Genomic DNA, 27,048 nt, shown 5'->3' with positions numbered 1-27,048 from the left:
GTCATTGGATGTTTTTGTGTGTGGCTTTTATAGCCTGAGCTGAAAGGTAAGGTACAATATCTAGATAAATAAATAAACAAACAAACACACGCTTTAAATTTCTGGTGTGGGTGGCGAGGAGAAGGGCGCTCTGCACGCGCTCAGAGGCATCAGTCTCAATCGAAGCAATGAAAAGACGTGCCAGCCAGGACTGGCTGAGCAGTGACTCAAAGTAAGCCCCGGCACCTCTCATTTTACAAAGCAAGTAACCATTGATGGAGGAAGACAGGGAGCGCCCGTCGGTCGGTCGGCGGTCTCGTCGAGGGCCGGGTCACTCTTGGGGATGGCTGACCGAGAACGGCGTCCTCCTCCATCCCCTCCCTCCGCCGGCCGAGGAGATTTCGCTCGCAGGCAGGGAAAGGGGGGGGGTGCGGCTGGGGATTGGGCTGAGCCGCTGGGGGCGGGCCGGGGGGCGGGCCGGGGAGCCGGGCAAGAAGGGGCGAGTGAGCGGCGGCGGCGGCTTTGCTGCTGGAGTCGAGTTGCAGGCGCTCCTCCGGCGACAGCGCGCATCATGGGCTCCGCCGGCTCCCCGAAGACGCTCCCTTTGCAGGGCCTCCTGCTGTGGCTCTTTCTGCTCGCCTGCCCAGGTAAGGAGCGGAGGGCAGCCCCCTCGCCCCTGCGGACCGGGAGGGCAGGGAAGGCGGCCGCGGGCGGGGAAGGAGCCGGCGGAGATCCGCGCGCCCCAGGGCATGGCCACCCTCCTCCAGAGGGCTCCGTGCGCCCTGGGCGGGAGGCGAGCCGAACTCTCGGCCAACTGCTCAAGGCGACCAACCCCTCGCCTCGCCTCGCCCCATCCCTTCCTCCCACCTTCCCCGATTTAAACGCCTTCGATTCACCTGCTGCCCCCCCTCCACCCGTGGCTACAGCTCCTCCCCTTCCTCTTGACCCACCCTGCCATGACCGCCCCCCTCCCCGGTTTCTGAGAACCCGATCCCATCAATACTCTGGGGCGAGAACTTTTCCTCTTCTGCCGTAGGGAAGGAAGGATTTGGGGGGGGGGGCGCGTGCTTTGCACCTGCGATCTGCCTTTCCCCCCGGCCCCCCTCCCCACTCTTCCCGAGAATAGCCAGTCGGCAACTTGCCTCCTCACCCCGGAGAAGTGTCTCTCTGTGTGCCGTGGAGGGTCCCTTTTGTTTTGGGGAAAGGGTAGCTAGCAGAGGTTTGTGGAAGCGTTACTTCAGGCTACAAGCCTCCGCCCCCAAATAAACGCACTTACTTTTTCCTCGTTTCATTCCGTTTCAAGCCATCTTTTCTCATCGCATCGCCCGTGCTTATGAGTCAACTGAAGAGGACCAGGTCGCTGCTGAACAAATGGCTTTTAGTGGCCAGGAAGGGGGGGGCAGGAGTCTTTCTCATCCCCAGTCCCCAAAGAGAGGCAGAAATGAATGGGGGTGTAGGTGGGGCAGGGCTGGCGAAGGCTGGGCTCGGTTCTGGAGATGGTGGGAAAGACTGGTTGGGGTGTGAGGGTGTAATAACAGGCGACCGGGCGCAGCGGAACTGAAGAGAGTGCGTGTTTTTGAGTGCATGTCTGAGAGATGTCTTCTAGGAACTTTGGCAGTGTAGCCTCTTGAACGCTCTGGTGCTCATGCGTGCGCTCGCATGGGAGTCCCGGTGTGGGCTGGGGCTTGGTTGCAGCCCTTTTTCCTTATGCCTCCTCCGTTCTGCCCTCCTTTCCCCACCCCTCTCTGCACACCACTTCTCCAATTAATATTTTCCGCTCTGCGAGATTTAAGGACACCAATGAGGATACTGTAGCAGTAAGTCATACCAAAAAACAAAGGCAGCGGTGTTGGCCGTAAGGAAAAGAACAATAATCCATATTGGTATAATCGCTTCATTAGGCCAACTCAAAGATCACAAAGACAAATGTGCAAGCTTTCGAGATCTCCAGATCTCTTCATCGGGCAAGATGTTACAAAAAACAGGTTGCGGAAGGGGGGGGATGGGGAGACTGTCTGGAGGTTGCAGTCAGGATGTCTGCAAGGTCAGAGTCTTAAGATAATATGGAGGAGGGGGTTTGCAGACACCTTGCCCTCTGCTCTTCCCCTTTCTCATCCACTCTCCCCCTCCCGAACTTATATTATTGCATATCTTGGCCACCACCCCTCTTTTCCTGGCATTTCCTTGCTCAGCAATGACTTGATCGGTCTTAAGTGACTCATGGTCATCTCTGATGTGATGTGATGAGATGAGAAAGAATTGTTTGAAACATAATTAAATGAGGAAATGTACGTGTGTGTGTGTGTGTGTGTGTGTGTTTGGGGGTGGAAGGTTGTAACCATTAGTAACCCTTCCATAAACCTCTGCTAAACATCCTTTCCCCAAATGGGTAATAGAAACAGTGGGGAATGGTGGTTTTTCGGATCCTATCCTACCTACACCTGCTTCAGTCGAGTAACATCACATATACAAGATATGACTATTTAATTTCAGGTTAGCTAATATGGAATAAATACAAAACTCTGGTTCCATACTTGTGCTCCCTAGTCTCTGAATATAGCGTGCCTAGCGCAGCTTTGAACCTTCCCCCCCATCTGGAAACTTTCATTTAAAACATCCCCCTAAGGAGCTCAGCCTTTAAATACTACACTGTAATGATCTGGATTGTAAAGACTGCTAAGTGCTATCTAGTCTAGTCCTCATGAACATTCTCATTGCAGGGAGCCTTTTTTTTTTTGGTATGCCAGGACTGAGCACTGTCTGGAGTATGTAAATTAATACTGAAGAAGAGTGTCATCTGGCATGGGCAGAGTTTCTCATCTCTAAGGGACCACAGACCATCTCAGATGGTGTGGCTTCCATGCTGGGTTGAGCCTCAGCAGTTCATTTCCCCCCCTTTTTGGATCAACCAAGAGATGCAACCTAGTTTTCAGTCATCAGCAAAGAATAGGAGCAAAGAGCTGATCCCCACTCAAGACAGAGAAAACTGGTTCTACAGAGCTTTCTCTGAGTTCTAAGTTTCCTTCCTAGCCAGCGAGAGAACCCAGGGCTCCCTAATGCCACCAGCTCCGTTTCTACTCGTTTTAACTTCTCTTTCTCAGGGCTCCAGAATACCATGGGTCATGGACCTCTGGCACCGGATCTTGTAGATGCCAGAGGCTGGCAGTAAGGGAAAATGTTTATATAACTGGTTCTTTAGAAGGTTGAGTAGGGTTGGATGCCAAAGTGGTGTATGTTGGGTGTGGGAGGGAGGAGGTTGGAATGAGGCAGAGGATGCCCAGGCAGCAGGAGGAGTAGGGGTGGCTTGTAAATCACTCCTTAGTCACCAGCCCCCTCCCCCAGCTTGGAGTACTGGGAGGGATGCTCTTACCCAAACATGTCCCAGCTGGTTGTTTGCTCAGCCCCTGCCTCTTGCATTCCAGGTTCCCTGCGTTAGCTTTTCCCAGCCTCCTGGGCTCTGTCTGCAAGGAACCACTCCTTTTGCCACTTCAAGCAACTTGCAGGGCAATTCCTACCTTGCAACAGGGAGAAGCAATCTCTGGCAGCTTATTAGAGATTTGGGGTCAAAAAAGACTGTTTTTATGGTCTTCTAAACCCACATGCCCTCCGCAAGCTTTCTTATCTAGGGCTCAATTTGTAAAAGGAGGAGTTCTGGGGCTCGAGCCTATGTAGAAACTATGGGCATGTCTACACCATGCCTTATCCCGGGGATCGCTCTAGGATCATTCCTGTGCATCCACATGATACACAGGGGATCCTGGGGGCAGGGAGGGAAGATCCCTCCATTTCCCTGGGATAACCAGGATGGCTGTTAGCCCAATTTTTCCTGCGGTCCCAAGACCACGGAAGTTGTGGGCGGCCGTCCCAGTTTCATCCCGGCTCCTCGCGAGTAAATGCGAGGAGCCAGGAACGGGGTACAGAGCTCTTCAGGTGCTCCGTGCCCATTGGGGGTGAAGAGGGGAGCGGGAGCGGTTTTTTGGTTTTGTTTTACCTTGTAATTTTTGCTGGAGCACGAGTGTCCTCCAGCAATTCTTGTTTATTTTTTTAAAATGGCTGCCACGACGGGCGCGATGGCCGGAACTTCGCGTGGCGCATGTGGACTGAAGGGGAGGATCTCGCATTAGCATATCACGAGATCCTGCCCCTCCCCTCCCTTAGTGTAGACTTGCCTTTTGTATAAGAACGTAAGAAGGGCCCTGCTGGATTGGACCATAGGCCTCTCCAGGTCAGCATGCTGTGTTTAGTCCAGGCCTATCTTCTCTGAATTGAATTCTGCAGGCTCAGAATGGCACTGTAGTAGTATTTTGGAAATCTTGTCCCCAGTTCGGGTTGTGTGAGAGTAGGCTGTTTGTCCTGGTTTCTGGTTTTTGTGAGAAGTACACTCTGCACATTCTCAAAACCACACTCTATACCTCTTCCAGAACTGAAAACTGTCTGAGATTGAGCCAGACTAACTGAAGATATTTTGCTGCCTGAGGCAGAGCAGAAAATGGCGTACTCACCATTTCATAGCATCCACACCTGGCCAAGTTATTTCAGTATGTGAGGGAGAACATCCCATGAGCACCTCAACAACAACCAAGTAAATAACTAATGATTTGCTGCCCTTTTATGATACCCCAAATCTGCTGCCCAAGGCGACTGCCTCACTCTGTCTAACGGTAGGGCTGGCACTGGATTAAGCTCTCATGTACTCTTTCCAACTTCTGCATTTCCTCACTCTCCTCCAAAGATCTCACCCTTTCGTATAATGTTTATTGAAAGAAGAAAGATACAGCAGTTCCTTCCTATCTCTCAACAACCGGATACAAGGAAAGAGGTGTGGAATATGCCCCTGTGCAAGGCCAGCTCCAGGCTTCGAGGAGGCCCTGGGCAAAGGGCTTTTTGGCGGCCCGCCTCCTCCATTATTGGTCCCGGCAAGCTTATCTTTTGGTGGACAGCAGCGCTCCAGATAGCAGTGGGCAATTGATCGTAGCCACATCTTTTAATTTCTCACTGTACTCCCAAGTGGTGGTATGATAGGGTTATTGTGAACCGCCCAGAGAGCTCCGGCTATTTAAATAAATAAATAAATACATAAATTATTGTGGGGAATGGCTGCTAGACCCAGCTGCCTGGGGTTGTTCTGAGCGCCATATATACTGTAGGAGGCGCTATGGCACACATCAGTGGTGGACACTGCTGTGGCACTTGGGGTCTGGAACAAGATTGCCAGATTCTTATGCTGGCCCTGCCCATGTGGAGAAGTTGGATGACCCTAGGAATCCTCCCTGGTTTCATTTCCCCTTTTACAGGCCTTTCGTGGCATAGCGTATACTTGGTGTTACTCCTACCTTCTTCATCTGTATTCACAGCCCTAGTCTATCAGAAGGGCCCAAGACAAGGAGATAAATTTTGTGTTTTGATTAGGGGTGTGCACGGACCCCCCGATCTGCCCCGCGGGCCGATCCGAAAATTTCGGATCGGCCCGCTCCGCTCCGTGCCACTCCGCCCATAGTCCGCTCCTCTTCGCCGCGGAGCTCTGGCTCCGAATCGGAGCTCCGCAGTGGAGGGGAGTGGCTCCAAGTAAGCCCCCCCTCCCTCCTCTCCCTTACCTGCAGAGACCAAGGGGGAGGGGGGCCTTACCTGCATCCGTCCGCGGTCCCTTGGCTTCTTCAATTGAGCCCATGGCTCAACCAGGAAGTCTGGGCCGCAAGCGGGCTCAATTGAAGAAGCCGAGGGACCGCGGACGGATGCAGGTAAGGGAAAGGAGGGAGGGGGGTTTACCGGGCCCCGCTGCCGCCCGAAGGATCCGCCTTCACCTCGATCCGCTCCGCAACGCTCCGCTGGCCCCCCAATCCTCTTCGCCTCCGCCTTTAGGGTAGGCGAAGCCCCCCGCTCCGCTCCTGCTTCTCCGATTCGAGAAGCGGAGCACATCCCTAATTTAGATAACTTCCTCGTGGTTTTAATGCTGAATTTTCAATGTGTGTGGGGAGGTATTTTATCAGTGTTGTACACTGCTTTGGAGACATAGTTAAAAAAAGTGAGCTATAAACTGATAAATATCTAAATCAACTGGATAAAAAGAGAGGGATTAATCTCTTCAAAGGATTCACAGCGTAAGGGCATATAGTCAAGATTGCTTAAAATGGATTAGTTGCTGTTAACATCCTTTAACAGTCCCTTTGTACTCTACTGATGGTGAATATATTTAAGCATCAAGTTGTGACTTAATTTTTGGACCGTGGATGGAGCTGTTCTTTTGTGTTGTGAGGGTTTTTATCATTCTCCTGCTTGCGTAGATTACTGATGGGGTGCAGATGTGTTGTAAAATTCTCCCCAACTGTGTGGGGAAATACTACAGATGGCCAGCTCCCTATGTGGTCATATGCCTGCCATGATAAGTTACCACTTGGTGAATGATTGCTTGTACCACTCCAACTGAGATGGTTAAAGAGGTAAACAGATATTTTCCCCCTACCCATTCAATGCATACATATGGCAGAAGTTAAAAAGGGTAATACTAAATTGAATGGCAGGTACTCAATTGGTGGCGAATGCAAAGAAGCACGAAGTGTTATCTTTGATGGGCCCATCGAGCTTTTGACAGACAGATGGTTGCGTTTGCTCCTTGTCGCTTTATTTTTTAAGCCTCCTGTTTATTATTTTGCTTTGCTGCTGTGTTTTTAGGCTGTGATGTTTTTATATGATTTTACTAGGAAAGGCGGCATATAAATGTTTGAAATCAAGAGTAAAACATACACTTTTGGGAGAATTTGTGTTTTTAAAAACTGAATTTCTAGTCCTCATACATATGTAGAAAAGCTTTAAAACCAGAAGGAGAAATTCATTGGCAGTCTGTAAACTCTTCTGCTCCTTGATAGCTACTCTACTATTTCCCTCAATTAATCTTCTTCTTGTTATTTCAGGGAATTACACCTGCCTTCATCCAATTCAACATCTTTGCCCAGTCTGTCATCTGTCCAGTGCCTCTCTCTCTAGTCTGCTTTTTTATTTTATTTTAAAAAGGAGGAAAAATTAAAGGCTAATTTGGCTTTGAGAGGATGAAAAATATGGGAATGGCCTATTTGGCATGCAAAGGAAACTCAGGTTTTTTTTAAAAAAATGTGTCTGGCTTGATCATTCCCACTTGGTTCCTCTTGTCAATGGGCGTGACTAAACAAGCCAGGGATGCTCCGTTCCTGGCTTGGTCAGCTCTGTCCGAACTCAGAACTCTGACTTGTCTCTTTCCCCACAAGCCAGAGTAGTAATCCAGGCACTGTTCTTGGGTTGCAACTCTGGGTTGTCAGAGGAGAGACAAGCCAGAATTCTGCGTTCAGACATAATGCATTAAAAACAAATAAATCCCTGCTTACCTTTGTCTGTGAACTAGGCCAATATGATACCAAGCTGAGATATCTCTGCCTGGGGAGATAGAATTAAGCAAGGTAGTGATTTGGCGTGGGGAAAGGTAGCGCTTGGATTATCGTGAGCTGCCTCTTAGTGTCTTGGCCTGAGGGTATTGTGAATGAGGGTGGTGTAGCCTGCTGGCTTTGCCTGGGCACAATGCGTAACATATGAGGTGTGAAAATTGCTTTGGCTCATGTTGTGTGAGAGCTTGGCTGTGTTGGGCAAGTAAGGAAACAAGTTTGGGGCCAGTTCCCTTTGCATGGCAGCCATTCCATGAGGCGAGACATTCATGTGTAGAGACCTCGCACACCGTGGCCTCCATTCTGTGTTTGTGTGTATGGTCAGGGGGCAGCATGCGGACAGACAGTGTGGTGGCGGTTGGTGCTGTTCCAAATTGCCACGTGGACTCTGGGCAATGTCAAGTGGTGCCGTGTAGACCCAAGGCCTGTCGTTGCAAAACAGGATCATATCATCGCTCCCCTGCTCTCATTTCCATTTTGTCGGGCCTGTCGTGTCTAGGGTGACCATATGAAAAGGAGGACAGGGCTCCTGTATCTTTAACAGTTGTATTGAAAAGGGAATTTCAGCAGGTGTCATTTGTAAAAATGGAGAACCTGGGGAAATTTCCTCTTCGTCACAACAGTTAAAACTGCAGGTGCCCTGCCCTCTTTTAAATCTGGTCACTCTAGTATAGCTCCTGCAACTTTAACTGTTGTGATGAAGAGAAAATTTCACCAGGTTCCCCATATATACAAATGACCCCTGCTGAAATTCCCTTTTCTATGCAACTGTTAAAGATACAGGAGCCCTGTCCTCCTTTTCATATGGTCACCCTAGTCGTGTCTGTTTCTCTCTGCTCCCCATGGATCACTTGCCAGGATGGTGCGAATGGAGTGCGGTGTCTTTTAATTATTTCTTTATTTGGCACCATCAACGTGCATGGTGCTGTACACGTCTATGCTGCTTGTTCGTGTGAAGGAGGCCCAAGGCCTGCTTGCTGTGGCAATCACTGTGCCATCCTGTCAGCTCATGGCCCGGGCGCGTCTCTCCCCCTTCCGCTTCTGGCTGCCTGTTTCTCTGATAACATCTCTTAGGTATCCCTGAACAGGCAAAGGCAGACAACCGGTCTGGCCACTTCAAGGGGCCCTTATAGCCGCTGGGGGCAACATTACTTGGAGAAGGGGACGCCACTAATTTGCCCTTCAGGGGCTTACATGAGGACTTCGCTCCCTCTCTCATGTTCTCTTGGCAAGCTTATAATCCCCCTAGCATTGTTTCCCCCCCCCCCCCTTTTTTTTATCAAGGCCTCTAAAAGCCCCTTTATGTAGGAGGGCTGTGGTTTCAGGTGTGTTGAGACCTGTTCCCGTCCCACAAGAACGCCTTTCATTGCTTGGCACCTGCCCCCGGCTCCTCTTCTCCCTGAAGCAAGGCCTATTTTTTCGCGCTCTTTTCCTCTCTCTCTCTTTCCCTTTCTCTCCGTTTGTGTGTCCCCCCCCCTCCATTTCTCTCACTCTGTGTGACTCCTTCGCTTGTCCACCCCCCCTGGCCGCATTGTGTTTATCTGGCGAAGCGTGTAACCTTTTCAAATCGTGGAGTAGAAATTAATGATTTTTCTTTGCTAGTACACACGGCCGTGGCGGAGTTTGGACACAGATTCCCCAGGAACTCAGAGGAGTCACTTATTGTCAGACAACAACAGAGTGGAAAGTGGAATCCAGGGATTTTGACTCCTACGGGTATTTTGGCTTTGTTCTAAACTCTTCCAGATTCCTGTATTATCCTGGGGAACCCTGGAGTCCTGGCTTTAAATCCTGACTTTCTTAACTGTCTACTCTATATCTAGGATTTAGATATTAGGCCATGGGACTTTTTTTTTAATTGTCATGGCCATGTGCTGTAGTGTCTCTGAGCATATATAGAGGGCTTTTATCGTTCTACTGAGTAACCATAGCCAGCTGTTTCTGCACACATCTAGGATTAGGGGGCTGGGTTTCTGAGACCATGGTCAACATGCAGGTTGGAGCCCAGATGTATTTAGATGAGAATTGACTCCCAGGTTTTGCTTCATGGTGTCACTCACTTATGTTTTCTTCTCAGAACTGGGGCAAGAACCCTGGAAATCTGGTTCTAATTCTTATTGGGGACTTCGGTTCTCCTTGTCCTCCCCCCCACACACCTCGAAGTTTCTAAAGTTCCACCTTTCTTTGCTCTACTTGGCGGCACTTATCCCAGGCAAGCTCTAGTTCCCCACCCCCATGTTAATTAGCTGGCTTCGTTAAGCGTGTCTGCGGGTGCCCAAGCGCGCCTGGGATGCTGAGCTGATTCTTTGCTCTTATTGCTGCCCTGGGAGTCAGGGAGAGAAACAATGTGCCCCAAGGCACTGCCTTCTCTTTCATCCTTAGATAGGCACGGCAGAGTCAGGGGAAGAGAGCACGGAAGTCTTTGCTCCATGGTTATTTGCAGACCGGGGCCTTTTTTTAGTTTCTCCGGGGATTTGGGGCCTAGTCTCCCTAGCCAGCCAAGGGCTGAAGCTATTCATAGCTGGGCATTTGGTTCCCAGAGTTTCTCATGGCAGCCGGGATCTGAGGAGGCGTTTACTCTGAACGTGACACTAAAGAGCAAAGGAGCTTCGTGGGATTCCAGTCCCCACTCCCACCCTCTGGAATGCATGTGCTAACTATGCCAGGAACCTGCTTCTGTACACACTGGATGTGCCATGCAACACTCTTGCACACATGCTGCAGGGAAGCTGTGTCCCGGAGCTTTGCAAGCTCACACAAACTGTTGAAAGTGGCCCAGCGTACCGAGAGGTGTGTGTCACTCAGACACATGTGCCACTAAGTGTACCTTCAAACACTCTTGTGCATGTGCCTTAGGGGGACTCTACCATCGGCGTGTATACTCTGCTAATATTTTTTTAAAATCTCTGCCAAGATAATGCAAATGCTGCAAGAAGATGAGCTGAATTCTGTGACCTGTGTACATTATGCTAACCATGATGGGTAAGGCAAGCTTTTTCCCCTCTTGCATAATTTATTTCTACCGTTTTGTAAAATTCCGATTATGCCAATTACAGGGGAGGCTGTAAGGCATCAAAACTAAGCCCTAACCGCTGGAGGTCTTTCTCATCCAATGCTTTGGATTCTGAGATTGCCGATGTGCTTTTAATATCATCACAGCCATTAGAGCAAGAATCTTGTTACTTTTCTTTAAAAACAAAAACAAATGAAGAGGAACAAACCAGGAACATAACAAGCTGAACTTCTTAGAAAGTTGAATTTTCTCCGTAAGCTTACACAGAATCAGGATGTATGGGCAAACCTGAGTACAGTCACTCCTCGCTTCTGCCCAATTCACAGTTATAACAAAAACTACTGAAGCAAACCAGAATAAGAAATGCTTTCCAGTTAAGAGCAGGGGTCCATCTAGTTCCAGGAATTCTGTGGCCAACCAGGGACCTGTGGGATCCCACAAGTAGGACATGAATGCAATAGCATCAGCTGGTATTCAGAGGCATACAAACAACCTGGCTTCACTTTCATCTATATCTCCCCGCAGGAGGAGACGAGAGCTGTGGAGGGAAAAGCCCATTTTACGGGATTCCCTGCAGGATAGGAGCGCAATCCTCCCTCCTCCCTTTCCAGGAGCACCTGCAGCAGAAGCAGGATATTGCCAAAGTTCCTGGCAGGAACTGTGCTCCTCTGGGTCTTTGTTCCAAGACCCACCCACATACAGGCAGGCCTTTTTAAGCTCAACAACACTAGACAGAGAACTGTAAGTGGGAGCCAAAGCTGAGCTCCTTTCTGCCCCTCACACATGTAATCAGTCTAATCTGTTTTATTGCAGCGAATCCTGTGTTATCATGACTGTCTTGAATGACTGCACCCCTGTGGCCCCATGTAACTCCTTGCATGCTCAGGCGAAGATTGGCATTCTCTTTCATGTATTCTTTGTGTGCAGGGTGTGTCCTTAATTCATGGTGAAGTAGAGGCTTAATCTGAGCCAGGATTTTTTAAAAAGTTGCTAGCTGCCCTGAATTTTGTGACCGAAACACAAGGTTGGGATATAAATCTGCTTAAATTAATACATAATGAATAAATAAAGAAATAAAGAAATAATGAAAAGCCCTGTATCTGTCCACATGGAAGCTCAACATCTCAGCTCCTTTCTTCTGGAACAGTGATGCTTGGGGTGATGGGCTTGCCAGAGTTGGCTCTTCAAGCCAGAATTGGAACCTCTTTGACCCTGTTCAGATGACATGCTAAACCATGGTGGTTAAGCATTTTGAGCTAAACATTATGGCTTAGTGTGTCATGGCAACCATGACTTAGCATATAGTGTGAACCATTCCTAACAATGGTGGCTACATAACCACTGTTTAAACACACTCACTAACCATTTGCTGCAAAAGGGTTAGCAGCCTAATCGTGACTTAGCGTGTCGTCTGAACAGGCCCATAGAGTAGGGTGACCCTATGAAAAGGAGGACAGGGCTCCTGTATCTATAACAGTTGCATAGAAAAGGGAATTTCAGCAGGTGTCATTTGTATATATGAGGAACCTGGTGGAATTCCCTCTTCATCACAACAGTTAAAGGTGATGAGTGACCAGATTTAAAAGAGGGCAGGGCACCTGCAGCTTGAACTGTTGTGATGAAGAGGAAATTTCAGCAGGTTCTCCATACATACAAATGATACCTGCTGAAATTCCCTTTTCTATGCAACTGTTAAAGATACAGGAGCCCTGTCCTTTTCATAGGGTCACCCTACCATAGAGGTCTGGTGCAAAATTCTAAAACACCCTCCAGCAACTTGCTGCCCTCCATATGTGTTGGACTGTGGGCTCCATCACACCTACTTTTTTCCTGGTTTGCCTCTGTGATTTCCACCTCCGTTTCATTAGCGCGTCAAGTTAATGGTCCCTTTCACGTGGGTTTGTGGTATCGGCACTGTACCGGTGAAACCTCCTTTCGCTTGTTTACTCTCCCGCTCCACCCCACCCCCTTTCCTTCCCCTTCCAGTTCATTGGTTGTGACATTGTGACGGGCGTGGGCTCCTTCCCCCCTCCCTTGCTGTGGCTTTGTTGTCTAGCGTTTTACCAATTTAATGTTTCATCGGCTGGGTGCCATTTCTGTGGGCAATGCGAGTGGGATTGGAGCAGCGAAAGTCCGTTCAACCAACTTAGCACGAGTCCGTTCGTTCGACATGGCATGCTGGAGGAGAACCGCCTCGTCCTCTTTCATCAGCAGGACCTCCCTTCAAAGCACCCCACCCCCAACAAAGGACATAGCGCGAGGAAAGCAATACATGGGAATGGAAGGGCGGGTTAATCCTGCATGGAGGAAATAAACCGGACTTTCCCCACTCTAGAAAAACACAGAAAATGGAGGGGAAGAGGCTGGGTGACTGCAGGACAGGCACGGCGTCCTGTGAGTACCGTGCTGCAGAACTGCAAACCAAGCATGACAGGCGTGCGATTAAACGCTGGTGGGCCACAAGTTACCCACCCCTGCAGTACAGGAAAGAAGTCTTGACGTAGGTCAGAATGTTTGTGACCCACACCAGGCCTGCTTCATTGTGTAGCCTGGGCATGTGGAAAATATTATTATCCTACATCGGTAGCAAGGAAACCTCATTTTTCTGTAACTAGAAATAAATAGTAGAAATGAATTGATTTTCATACATTGTATGACTTAACCAGAGTGGCTTGCACAAAAAGATGCACATACATTTCCTTATTCTGTTTCCGAAGCCAGTTTTTCTAAGGGACTTTGTTACTGGGGAACCTGTGGCAGAGAGTGAAACAGAAAACTGTTCAAGAGATTGAAATTCCCCTCTTGTCCTTTGTCTCTGGCTTCTGATATTTCCCCAAATGCTGCAAGGCTTCCCTAGAAGCTTTCCTTTTTCTTTAATAAAAAGAGGGTTGGAATCCCAGGAGGCCCAAGTTCTGAACTGGTGATCAAATGCCAGCCAAACTGACAGTGGGACAGAATATGCCCACCATGTCTACACAGTTCTCCCATTAGTTCTCTGCTGCTTGCGTCTCTGTTGGTGCTTGGCCTTTCCCTACGGGCCCTGGTCTGTCTCCCTCCCCTCCCTGTTTTGATTCCTTGGTTGTCCCTGGCTCCTTTTCCATGGTGGAGACAGCTGTTCCCTGGGTCAGCGGCACCTGTTACTGTTTAATCAGCCTCCCCTTTCTCAGTGGCCTTGTAACCCCTTCCTCTCCACTGTCCCCAAGGATGATCCGGCACCTGTGTGGCCAGTGAGGGATCCCTGCTCCTAACACCACATTCAGTGGATCTACGAAGAGAGGATCCCCTGTAATCCAACTCTATACTGCTGCTTTCATCTCATTATGATCCTATCTTTTTGCTCCTATTGGAATTTACTAGAGCTTATGTTGCAAAGCCAGAAAATAAGATCTAGAAATGTTGGTTTGAAGCCTACCCTTCCACCCTGTCTTGCTCTTGTGTTTGCTCCCAGGATAGGTCCCGCGAGTCCTGTACTTCTCCTTTTGTAAGCTGTTGCTTTCTTGATCTTTTTGTTTTATTTTTTTACAAACACTTGGGTGTTCTGTTACTTCAGCCCTATTGCTTTTGAAACCACTAAGCCCTGCTCTTTCCCAAGAGCTGGGAAGAGAGCCTTTTCTATGATGGGTGCTCTAAGATGAAAAGGGACCTGAATTTTCTCAGGACAGTTCCTTGGCACACTCTTGGTGAATGGATGAGATGCATTCGATCAGATGCTGAGGTTGAGACATGGGGAAACCCAATTAAAATTAAACTTGGGTGTAGTTCTCTCAAACAGTAGATGAGATGATAAACCGTTGTCTGGATTATACCACTTTGGGCTGGAGGGTGGGGGCTCACATCGTTTTTTTAAACGGAGGAGCATTCAACAAATTCCTGTATATAGAAAGTTGTAAAGAACCATCTCCCTGACACGCTAACTTTCTATATTCATGGCTGGGAGAATTTGGGTATGAAAAAGCCTTAAATCATGTGATCACCCTACCTCCAGTCTGTACTAGTATAGACCAGACAGGTTTACCACTTGATCTGCTGTTACTGAGTTTTGTTTGAATCTAGGTTTCCCCATGCCTCATCCCTTAGGAGACTCACTGTGGGCATGTCTAGACAAGTCATTATCCCGGGGATCGCCCCGGAATCATTCCTGTGCGTCCACATGACGCACAGGGAAACCCGGGTGCATGGAGGGATGATCCCTCCCTTTCCCCGGGATAACTGGGACGGCTTTAATTCCTACTTTTCCCGCGGTCTCGGGATCGTCCCAAGACTGCGGGAGGCTGTCCCAGCTTTGTCCTGGCTCCTCGCAAGGAGCTCCGTGCCCATTGGGGGTGGGAGGGGGGAGCTGGTTGTTTTTTTAAAAAAAAAACCACACCGACCTTTTCGATGGAGCGCTTGTGTGCTCATCTTCAATAAAAAACAAAATGGTGGGTGCAATGTCCTCCATCCTCCCGGGACGTCGTGCGCCATGTGTGGACTGATGGGGAGGATCTCACGAGCAGAATACCGCGAGATCTTCCCCCTTCCCTCCCAGAATGCCGTGAGGTCTAGACATGCCCTGCCTCAGGATATCTTTTCTTGGCACCCTCTTTATTGGTGTTCAGATGCAATTCGAAGGCCTGGTTGTTCCGGCAGGACTTGGGTGTACTTGGCTGATAATATATTTATCCTTCAAAGATGCCTTTTATCTTCTGCGTTTCTAGTTTGTTTTAATATTTGTGGGTTTATCTGTTTTATTGTGTAAACAGCTTCGGTAGCTTTAGAAATAAAATGGAAAGGCAAGATTTGTTTATAATATTATTATAAATGTGCTCCCTGTAAGTGGGGCCTCCGTAACTGAAGAGATTTTATCCCAAGTATCTTTCGGTGCTATGGGCAGGCAGTCTTAGCTCCATCAAATACATCTTCAAGATGTATGTCTAGGGAATCATCTCTCTTACATGTTTGCCCTCTCCAGCCATCCCTCTAATGCAGCCTTCCTCAACCTGGGGCGCTCCAGATGTGTTGGACTACAACTCCCAGAATGCCCCAGCTGGCTGGGGCATTCTGGGAGATGCAGTCCAACACATCTGGAGCGCCCCAGGTTGAGGAAGGCTGCTCTAATGTGGCATGAAGCCATATCTGGGTGCCTATTCGGGAAAGCTAACTTAGGGTGCAATCCTGTCCATGTTTAGACAGAAAAAACCCTATAACTCCAAGCAGTTTCCACCCACCATGCTGGAGTTGAAGGACTTTTTTCTGTCTCAACATTCATAGGACTGTGCCCTTAACACAGGAAGCTACCGTATCCCTAGACAGGCTACTGGCATTGTGGTAGAGATAGTTTGCACTAGTGCAACATCACTTACATAGTGCAGTGTTGGATATTATACTACCCTTATGTATTCTCTCACATACTTCATCCTAGGCCTAATCACCTGGAAAAAAGAATAATTACAGCGTTGAAACTGTCAACCTTGGCTAATATTGTATTTGCAGTTGGCATCCATTCATTGTTTACTAATGAATTTATGAAATGGAATTTTTTTCTGCAGAAAAATTAAGCACTGGGAATTTTTCCACCGTACATCACAGCTTGTTCCTCTAGTGGCAGAGCCTAGAGCAGGCTTCCTCCACCGGGTACCCTCCAGATGTGTCGGACTGCAGCTCCTAACTTTCTGAGACTGCATGTCCAATTGTTGTAGTCCAGCACATCTGGAGGGCACCTGGTTAGGGAAGACTGTTTCCAATATGCATAGAAGACCGTCTGTATAGTCCCTCCCCATGAATGTAACACCCTGAAAACCTTTAGCCGCTGTGGACTGCTTCACAAGAGGGTTGGCGGCTTTCTCATGCGTTCAGTGCATATTTAATAAATGTGCACATGACAAAAACTTTCAGGTAAGTGACTAATTGGGGATATTTGTAGGAATTACATTTATCATCACTTAATAAACAAAAGGAAAGTTGCTACAACTTGTTGTCTGAAAGCAAAGCTATCTTTTGTAGTCTCTCTTTCATTCCATTAATGCATTAAGCACACTTCAGCAAAGTCAGCTTTTAAAACCACAAGCTAGCATGCATGGCCTTCCGTCCATTAAAATTTAGCCAGCCAATTTGATGATTAATGTACAGATCTAAATGGATTAATTTGGGGTCCTAATCTGTGCTGGTGATTGGAGTGGTAATTCTGGATTCATTAATGCAGGGTAGGAGGGTGTGAGTTGTAATGGCTGGATTTTGCACCCATGCCTTTTCTCAGCAACAGAGTTTCTTCATTACTTTGTGTATGTGACAACTTGTTGTGCTTCCTCAGAATGTGAGGAAGTACCTTGTACTTCTTCTTTTTAGTTGGGGTGGGCATACATGGTCAGAGGGTTGCTGACCAGTGTCTGCCTTTCCCCTCTGCTGGTTGTGCACCCTTCTCTGAGCTCAGCAGGGCCATTGAGGACAAGACAGGAAGGAAATTATTATTAATAATAATAATAATAATAATAATAATAATAATAATATTATTTTCTTACTCGTCTCTCCGTTTGGATCGAGGCGGAGAACAACAATAAGTATAAAATACATAAAACTGAATTAAAAAACATAGTATACATTATTAAAACATCCTAAAAACATCCTAAAATTCCATTGGATAGGCCTGCTGGAGTAGATCAGTTTATCAGCTTTCTTAAATGTTTTTTAATGAATAAATCAATGCTTGATTGCGAGCAGACAGGCCACCTGAATTCTTTTTCTCTGCTGTAGAAAGCGATTTGGAGAGATCCTGGTCTAGGTTTGCAGACATTATTACAGAGAGGTGTTACAACTATTCATTGGCGTAGGAGAGCAGCTTCCCTTGTGGTTGGCGTTTTTTGATTTGCTCTTCATGGAATCCATTCCTCCACCCGTTGTGCTCTAGACAAGAACTAAAGAGGGCAGGTTTAATCGTCATAATTTGTAGTTTGCCAAGGGAGTGAATGGGGCATTGCATACTTCACCGAGGCAAACTGGATTCTGAGACTTGTGCAAATGAAGCAAAATCCATGTACAATATTGGGCATAATTTATCCTCTAGAGAGGCTATGCAAGACAATGAACCCCTGCTCCCTGGAAATCCTATTCAGACCCCAGTGTTTGAAACTCTGCTCAGCTTTACCCACACACATGGAAGTGTGGTTAAGTTTACCTTTTTTTTTTTTAAAAAAGGGAAGTTCAGGCTGCTGCATTACATGCCTATTACCAACTATTTTAGCACTTGTAGTATGCAGTCAATGAGCATACAGTTCTGGCTATGGCATTTAGAGCCAATTACATGTTGGATGTTAATGTATGTAACTGAAGGACCTTTTTGGAGAAGGAATAAGGGAAGTGGCAGGTGGGGAAAAGCATTGCCTGCCACTGTTCAGTTTCTATAGCCGCCTCTGAAAGTGTTGTGTCCATATTAGACAGGTTCCATAACATGCATTTGTGTGTACTGTGTAGTTTAGACTTGAAAGGGAAAAAGGGTACATGTGGAATAGGGAAATTAGCTGAACTAGAGAGGCGCTCTTATGGGCAGAAGTTAGTAATTAGAAGAGGGTGATTGGGAATCTGGATTCTTGAATTATCTGTAAAATTTAAATTCCAGTGGCGTGGGGTGGAGGAGGGTAAGGATCTTGGTTATTGAGTTTGGAGGTAGGACTCCTGGGTTATCTTCTTCCTTCTGGAAGCGTTGGCCGGGGGAGTCAGGGCTTTAGGATTGCCACCATCCCTCATTTTTACGGGCGGATCACATTTCAGGGCCTCTGCAATAAGCAGAAAACCTATTACAGGGGATGATTGTCCCTGGGTTCTGTTTTTGGTGAAGGCAAGATTTCAGGTCCAAGTGAATTTCAGTCTGTTGCGGTTTCAGTTTCAAGGACTTCTGTTTGAAGGGTAAAGTAGGGCTTCTTAGTGAGTAAAAATCACTGGAGGAGAAGGCTGTTCCTCGAGGGGAAGGCTATCAGTAGCTTCTAGTCCTCATGGTTATATGCAGTGGGCCTATATTCTTAACCCCTTGGTGTCCTATTTTAACTTGGTGGGATGAATATCCAGGTACTCTGAAACTTGCTAGGTTAAAAGCTTTTGTCGACCCTGTTTGGAGCAGGGTTAACAAAAGCTGGAGTTCAGTGCAGGAAGGTGGAGGGTCTTAGGGTTTAACGGATTATAGAAAGGGGTACTAGCAGAGGGATTTTCAGGTTCACAGAGAGCCAGTGTGATTTAGTGCTGTCAAAGCAGCCTTTCTCAAACTTGTGTCTTCCAGAGTGGTGTATTGTAACTCCCATCATTCCCAGACACCTGGCTGGGAATGATGGAATTTTAATCCACCACATATGGAGGGGCATAAGTTTTGTAAAGTCTGGGTTGGAGTGTTGGACTAGGAGTCAGAAAGCCCAGATTCAAATTGCCCCTCCGCCATGAGTTCACTAGGTATCCTTGTGCTGGTCTAATCTACCTCACAGGGTTGTTGAGAGGTTAACATGCCGGGGGCCTAGGGAAGGATATCTATGCTGTCCTTGACACCTTGAAAGAACAGACAGGCTATAAATGTAATAATGAATACATATAAGCAGACATTCTGCCCCACATTTTGCTGAACGTTGCCAGTTGACATGGGGTACAATTCTCCACCCTGCTTGGTAGAAGGATCTGACTTTTATACTGTTAGTTTTACTCTACCCTGTGCCTGTTTGGTGCATTCTCTTCCCCTCCTTATTGTTTTATTATGATTTTATTAGAATGTAAGCCTATGCGGCAGGGTTTTGCTATCTTATTGTTTTACTCTGTACAGCACCATGTACATTGATGGTGCTATATAAATAATAATAATAATAATAATGGTGACGGAGTTCTCCCTGGGTTGCTTTGTTTATGCCTGTTTGGTGCATTCTCTTCCCCTCCTTATTGTTTTATTATGATTTTATTAGAATGTAAGCCTATGCGGCAGGGTCTTGTTATTTATTGTTTTACTCTGCACAGCACCATGTACATTGATGTTGCTATATAAATAAATAATAATAATAACAATAATAATAATAATCTGTGTGGCTTCGTTGCCCAGCGTCGGTTTTCTCAATCTAGACCCCATTTTCTCCTCTGCTCTGAGACGAGAGACGTTGGTTATTCTAAAAAGATGCCCCCTCCTCGATATGAATAAAGAGTCAGGCGTGGGGGTGGGCTGGGGGCTTTAATCCACCTTTTCCTGGCCAGTGGGCTTGTGTCTGGCACAGGTGCGGGGTGGGGCTCCCCTTCGTGGCCTGGGAGCGTCCCCAGCCCCAGCTGTCACCGGTCTATGTCCCCTCGGCGGGACTCCCGCTAACGAGGCTAATCTGTCACTCCAGCTTCCCTTCCCCGGCCTGAGGGAGGACAGGGCAGCCTGAACCCAGACAGAGTAGCGGGAGACATGGGGGCGGCCGGGCGGGGGGTGGGCGGTTGGGCTCAGATGTGCCGGCAGGGCCGCTTTTGTGTGCATCGCTGAGGTGGGCCACGGTCCACAGCCTGATAAGGGGAAAAGCAATTTCTTCAAATAATATGTTAAGATGCTGCTGAAGCGACTCGGACAGGCCTGGCGTAGTTCCCTGGGGAAGGGGTTCCCGGAGCAAGGTTTGACTGGAGCAGTGAAGCTTCCTTCAGAATTTGTCTTTGAAACCCCACCAGCCTGCTCAAGACTGTTAAGCTATCAGAAGTAACTGGCTATTTCAATTTGAACGTGAGGGGAAATAAGCAAAAAGGATGCAGGTGGAAACGGGGGCGCGGCAAGCACAGCCTTTGAAAAAGAACTGGTTATGTTCCTCCAAATACTTCAGAAAACAGAGATAATAGCGGTGAATTGTTCGATGTACAGATTAATGCAGCTTTATGTGGGTGACATGATGATTTAAGATATATGTTTCCATAGAAACGTTTTTGACAAAAGGATTTCTGTGTCTCTTGGCAACCAGGGTCTTCCCCCCCCCCCGCTCACCTGCCAGCACATTTTACCCTCACAACAACCCTGTGAGGAAGGGAGAGAGGAATAACTACACTGCAAATTGATCTCAGTTTTATATTAAATTAAACTGCCATGGCTTCTTCCAAAGAATCCTAGGAATTGTAGTTTGGTAAACATGCAGTATAGGGTCACACACTGAGCAAACTGACTGCTCATAGTTCTCAGCGTTCTCCAGGGAGAGCAAATAGTTATTTAAGCCAGGTTAAGTCTGTGGCGCAGATATACTGCTAGTGACCAGCTCAAAGCCCGTAATCTCAAGTGCTGGGGAATCTCTTCAGACCAGGGTTGTGTGAGAAGGTAGACACAAACATGGGTCTTATTTATAGCCAATACTCACAAGTTCTTAGGCACTGAAACATTGTTCTCAATATTGGAGTTATTACCTACCATATCATGGTACTAAACAGTGACTGGGTTCAGACAACCAGTGGGAGAAACAACGCAGCGTTGGTTGTTTCTCCTGCCCTCTGTGAGACAGGATTACCCTACCCACGTTGTGTCGCAAGTTACCTTGTTGTCCGAATCCAGCGCGTGGCATGGCCATGGTGACTTTTCACTCACTCTACAACCCATGGCTTGAAGTAGGGGTTGTAGGGTGGGTGAAAATCTACCGTGCTGGGTTCGGATGATATTGCAGCCCAGGTAATTAGGTTATGCGACCAGCACACTTGGGGGCACGGGAAACAATGAACGCTGTGGTTTCCCCCGCTGATCTTCTGAACACCCCCAGTGTGAACGAGGCTGTTTCCCCTCGATGCAACAGGCTGTGGAGAGGAGAGAGTGCCTCTAAGTACATGCAGAGTGCGGTTGTCTCTGCAGCCGGTCCCCCCTCACCTAGGAGTTTGCAGTGCAGGGCCTCCAAATGAAAGAGCCATGATGCATCTCATTTTACAAAGTAGGCATAGCGCAAAATGCATTCCAAGTTCTCTCACTTGGCCACACACATGGATGAGGAGGAAGGATTAACTGCACACTACTGGCAAACACGTACACATGCTCTCCTTCATTTGTTTGTGTACAAACATGCAGCAGAGGGGGCAAAAAAATATTTTGCAGTCAGTCACAGACACACATTCAGTCCAGTGACCTTTTACCAGAAGGGGAGTCTAAACAAGTACCTTGTACTTCTGTCAGAAAGAACACTGTTGTCCTGCAAAAAACGATTTACAATGAGTGGGGTGTTCTTAAAAGGGCTATCTTAAAGCTGGTTTTGCTTCTAAACTCGGGAGCAAAGGTTATATGCACAAGTGGCAAAATCCTTGCATGATTCTGTCAATTGCGAACAGCACACATAGGCATTACATGGATAGATTTCCTTGCAATAAACACAGAAGCAGGCAGCCAGTCCTTTCCTGATTGCAGCATTTCATTTCTCTACCACCCAACAGCCAAAGCTCTCTGGGTGGTTCACAAAACTAAAAACCATAAAGTACAATATTATAATTAAACGTGATATAAAGACCTTTAAAAGTTTTAAAATGAAATAAAGCCTACGTAAAAAACACTTTTTGTTGAAGAGAAATCCGAGTCAAGTTCTGGGGTGCATGCATTACTTCTACATGGTGTTGGCCGTAGACCTTTTGGGCCTCGATGAGGCCTTGTGCAAACTGAAAGTATACTCAAGAGTCCCCCATCCTTGGTACTAGTGGCCTGCAAGACACCCCCCAGGGAAACTTGTACACCATTGCTAATCAAAACATTGAGGAATCCCTTATTCCACAGGAATTTCCCAAACACAGATGGAAAAACACACACAAATCTAGTGGTTTTCCATGGTTTTGGGAAGGAGTTCTTTACCAGTCTAGCCACATGAGATACTTTTTTAAAAACACATACCTGGGGGTGCTGTAGGTTGAGCCCTGACTGTTGATCTGCATGAATTACCGTTCTTTTCCATTCTGGTTTGTGTAGCTGTCCAAGGGAAAGGAATTATCTGCTTGGGTTCAAATCCTATTGTAGGCATTTACTCATTGGTGTTTGTCTTGACCTGTGCTCTAGCTGTATTGAATTAAGGGTGCCAATCCTACGCATGTTTAGATAGAAAAACTCCTATATGCTGGCTGGGGAATGCTGGGAGTTTTTAGGACTTTTATTGGTCTAAACATGCATAGGATTATGCCCTAAGAGGAACAGTTTTGGAGAGTACAGTCTCTTAGTAGAGCATTACTCTCCCTGGTGCCCCTATGCTCTCTTGAGTGCTATAGAGCTGTGATAAGGGAGTGCATGTTGGGAATTGCGCTGAGACACCATTCGTGTAGAGACATGACCAATTCCATCCCAGTGAGGTCTGCTGTGCGATTCTAGTGCTGTCTCTTTCCCAATGCAGCCAGGAGGAGAAGCTGAGGGAGCAGCAGAAGCTTCCAGGGTTGGCATGTCTTGCTTCCCTCCTGGGTGCATGGAGTGGAGTGTGGCTGGTCAGCTCACACTTGCATTCTCGAGGCTGCAAGGCCCCGGGCGCAGCGGTGATGGATTCTCATCCATAGGCTTGACCTGACCGTCCCGGCTTGACCAAACAGCTTCTGGATGTGGGCCAGAGATTCTCTGATTTTTGTCGAAAAAACAGCTGGTTTCACCTTCCTTTAAAGGGTGCTGCTTCCTCCACACCCAAATCAATGAAATAATCCTTAGACAAAGTGCGCCTGACAATGCCCACAGAGACCAGCAGAGCTAAGAAAAAGGGGAGCAGACCCATATGGTTTCACAGCCTACTTGTAAGCCCCTGGGAGAACAGACCCCCCCAGGGAAGTGGTAGGTGGTTGAGGAAAATTAGAAGGGCTGTTCCTTTGATTCCTGGGGTTGGCTATTGTTACAAGGAATAGGGGTCACACAGGCTCTTATTGCATTTCGGCAAGTTGGCAAATTGCCTTCTTGTTCAGTGTGCCAGTCACTGGGGCTGTTAGTACCTCCCTAGCATATGTCTCTTGCCCTCTCAGGAGGCCCAACCAATGTCCTGAGTACCAGGGATGTCGGCAAATCCAACTGAAACTAAAAACCACCCATGTTCAATTATCTGTAATGTTTATTAGTGTTTTCCTGAATATTTCATAGAAACACAGATTCATTTCGGCATTAAATTCTAATACATAATCAGATAGGGAGAAAATAAAGGACCCCTTTTTTTTAAAGGGTTGATTTAGTAGCCAGAATGGTCTTTTGAAATTATCTATAACAAACAGGTTCAAAAGTGTGAGAGAGAAACTATCAAACTATAATTTAAGGATTTTAATAGCCATTTTTTAAGGCCATCAGTTTTCACCACCTGGGTTTAGAAGAGATTAATGTAATAACGCATATTATATATTGTAGTCCAGTCTTGCCAACTCAGGAGTAGACCGTTTGTTCAGCTTCGAGAGCCACATTGGCGACGCATTGCAAGCTGGCAGGCAGCAGCTAACCTGCCTGAGTTATTTAGGCATAATTAACCTCATTTGCATACAATTTAGCATGTGCTCGGTGGGTGTGAAACTACAGCCGGTAGACATTTTGCAACATTTCTGTGACAGTCCTTTGTGTAACTTCCAAAAGCAAGGCCCCCGCTTAGGTGTTCTTTGGAGTTGCTTGTTACGTACATGTGAGATTGTTTTGTGCTCGGGAAGGTTCAGCATTTACACCCCTGCTATCATTTTTCTCATAAACCAAAGTACCTCTAGAGAGAAAGAAAAATGGCTGATTTTAGAGAACAGGAGATTTTGCAAAATGTGTTCCAAATCTTCTTTCACAAAGTTTGCACGACATTTTTAATGGAGGATGGGGCTCCTGTATTTTTCTGTTCCCTCAGCTTCATAAAAGTTCATTCCTGTCTCCCTGATGGTTGCAGGTGGAGCAATAAACATAACAAATACTTGTCACCTGAGCTGTACCAAACTACAGTTGGCACAAAACATAATTTGCAAAGCCACTTCAAACCATGGTTTCTGATTCTTGTTTGCTGGCCAGTGGCACACCCTGATCTGTGTATTCAGACATTATACCAACTCACAATTAAGCTACCAGAACCATGGTTTGGAGTTGATATCTGTATTCCGCCGGAGTCATGATAACGCTACTAATCCTAAATGGTCAAAATCACCAGGATGCCACTCAGAATCATGAGACCAGGAGGTGTAATGTGACAACTGTGTGTTACAAACAAAAAACTGAGCTGATTCTGGAATGCATAATAAATGTGGCGTTCTTCTGAATTTTGATAATGTGCTGTCATCTGGGCTCATGAGCTTTTTCTCTGCAGGTAGGAATGCTAAAATAAAAGTCTCTCCCCTCTCTCCCCCCTGCCTCGGTTCTGCAACTACAAAACCAGATTGGAACAAATGCTACACGCTAGAAAGGTCTTCGTACTATTATTATGTCCTTGCATGAGGACTGGATCCACAGGGTTTGCCTGATACAATCCTGATCTTGAGGATGTTGATTGGGAAGTCAATGTACAATGGCTTTACTTCTAGAAGTGAGTGTGAGGATCCAGTCAAAGGAAGAAACGGCTTTTTGCCTTTCAACTCTATGTATACTAAGCAGGAATGTTCAGTATGTTTCTGTACCAGGATCTGGGTTCCTCAGGGGTAATTACTTGCTGAGGGGCATGTTTTAACCTGTGGGAGGAAAGGGCTTGTAAGGGTTTATTTTTCTACCACCGTCTTCCTGCTGTCTTTCATCCATACCTCCTCTTCTCGCCCCCCCCCCCCAAAAGCCAGGCTGGATTTTTCTGCATTTAACGAACTTAGAGTTATATTCCCCCCTTTAATGAGCAACTTATATCGACATATGAAACTCCTGAGACTGATCGTCAGTCCATTTGGCTCAGTATAGTCTGGGGTCTCAGGCAAAGGTCTTTCCCAGTCTTGCTACCAGATCTTTAGGAACGCAGGGAACTGCTTTATACGGAGTCCATCTTGCTCAGTATCGTTGACGCTGATTTGCAGCAGCTTTCCAGGGTTTCAAGCGGGATTTTCCAATCCCTTCCTGGGCCCTACTTCATGCCAAGCAAGTGCTCTATACCACCAAGCTATGGTCTTCCGAAACTGCATCTGCCCTGGCAGAATTCAATAAGTACAGTTATTTCCAGCGTGGAGAGATCAATGTTGCACCTGCCTGCCCTGCAGCTGTTAAAGTGGAGAAGCCCGTCAGAGAAAAAGCGTTGGCAACCCTGTAACCACAAACATGGCTGAATACACAGGGATTCAAAGCCAGATTTTTAAGAGCGAAGCACTCAAAGTCATGGGATGGACGGATCTTTCGATTTCGCTTTTCCCTGCATTCGAAATGTTCCGATCTCGAGTGCTTTCCTTCTTGTTTATGAAGAAATGTGCAAATAGTGCTTAGTGTTTAACCTGCATTCTCATGCATCCCTTGCCAAGGGCAGCGATGCCTCTGCTGCACCATTTTCAATTTGGAAAAACGTCTGTCTGTCTCCTAACGGTTGGGTCCATCCAACATCCTTTAGACTTTGCAGCCACCCTGTAACTGGGCTGTGTGCCTGGCTGTTCTGCAGTCCGGCGAAGTTCCTTCCTTCTCAGCAAGTCTGTTACAGAAGGCCTCATCGTTTTCTTGCTACTGCGTCTGACTTTGGGCACCCTTGGGGCTTGTCTTTGCTAGGGTGGGTGGGTGAGGGGGGAGCAATTTGCGCCGTTTCTTAATCTGTCTTGGTTTGAGATGTTACATGAAGAGGACCCCTTCTGTCTGTGCATCAGTGTTTGTGAATCAATCTCTCTTTCTTTCCCTGGTTTCCCAGCTGGTTCTCTGGCGTTTAGCAGTTTCTGGGCACTTAGACTTGCCAAAAAAAACCCCCTCCTTTCCCCTACCCGACCAAGAGATGAAAGCTCATTCCCCCTCCCCTCATTTGAAGGGGCTTATCCTGGAACAAAGCCCTCAGCGCCAGCCTGGAATCCCAAGCAGCTGCTGGCTTGCTTTGCTGTGAGCCTTTCATATCGTGGATTCCCCCCCTCCCTTCACACCCCCACCCACACAATACCAAATAGCTGCTTTATTTTTCTGCCCTGCTCCCTCCGCCTCACTGCCCCCCACTACTGCACATTTTTTATTCAAGATTGCCTTAAGTGAGGCCAAAGGCATATAATAACTGTCTGACATTTGACAGAGGAAAAGGGGGTATAATTGTTTTGTTTGAGCGAATGAGAAGTTCACAACATGTCAAGCAAAGGAGAAAGCTGCTTTTATTGGGGGGCGTGTCAGGGGTGTGGGGACGGGGACGCGAAACGGGATATTACCACTAGAAAGAATTTTGGAAATATTCACGTCAAATGTATGTGTATTTCTAAAGTCCAGAAAAGCATATTTAAAACAGGGGCTGAAATGTGTACATCTGATTACCATGTAATCTAATGCTAAACTTCAGCTTAACACAGCCCTCCAGATGGACTACAACTCCCATCAGCCCCAGACAGCATGGCCCCCACATTCTGAAAGATTAAGATGTGCTTTTGCTAAGGCTTAATTACTTTTAAGCTAAAATATGTGGGGATTTTGGGGATTTTGGCCCTGTCCTATTGTGCCTTCGCCCCCACCAACCCCGGAGAACTTCTGCAAAATTGAGTCCAACCCTCGTGTGGAAAGGTTCAACATGCCTGGTTTACATACTCACCCCTCTTATCTCCTCCCCTTGGACAACTGTGAGGAGGAGGAGGAGATGGAAATGTACGCTGCCTTTGGTTCCTTGGAGGAAA

The 27,048-nt window shown here is 47.2% G+C and overlaps 1 protein-coding gene across 2 annotated transcripts in view; it reads left to right on the top strand.

Moving 5' to 3' along the window:
* The first annotated feature begins 512 nt into the window (after nucleotides 1-512).
* The window catches only part of BCAM (basal cell adhesion molecule (Lutheran blood group)), a 59,972-nt gene continuing 33,436 nt past the window's right edge, over nucleotides 513-27,048 (top strand). For both annotated transcript variants that reach the window (XM_063140454.1, XM_063140453.1), the window contains exon 1: nucleotides 513-626. In XM_063140454.1, the coding sequence (XP_062996524.1) occupies nucleotides 551-626 (76 nt within the window). In that variant the 5' untranslated portion in view covers nucleotides 513-550. The remainder of the gene's footprint in view (nucleotides 627-27,048) is intronic.

This window comes from Elgaria multicarinata, chromosome 13 (assembly GCF_023053635.1).
Source record: "Elgaria multicarinata webbii isolate HBS135686 ecotype San Diego chromosome 13, rElgMul1.1.pri, whole genome shotgun sequence".
In the NCBI taxonomy this organism is placed as follows: domain Eukaryota; kingdom Metazoa; phylum Chordata; class Lepidosauria; order Squamata; family Anguidae; genus Elgaria; species Elgaria multicarinata.
Note: the sequence above shows the minus strand (reverse complement) of the source record. Positions and strands in the feature narration are given on the sequence as shown.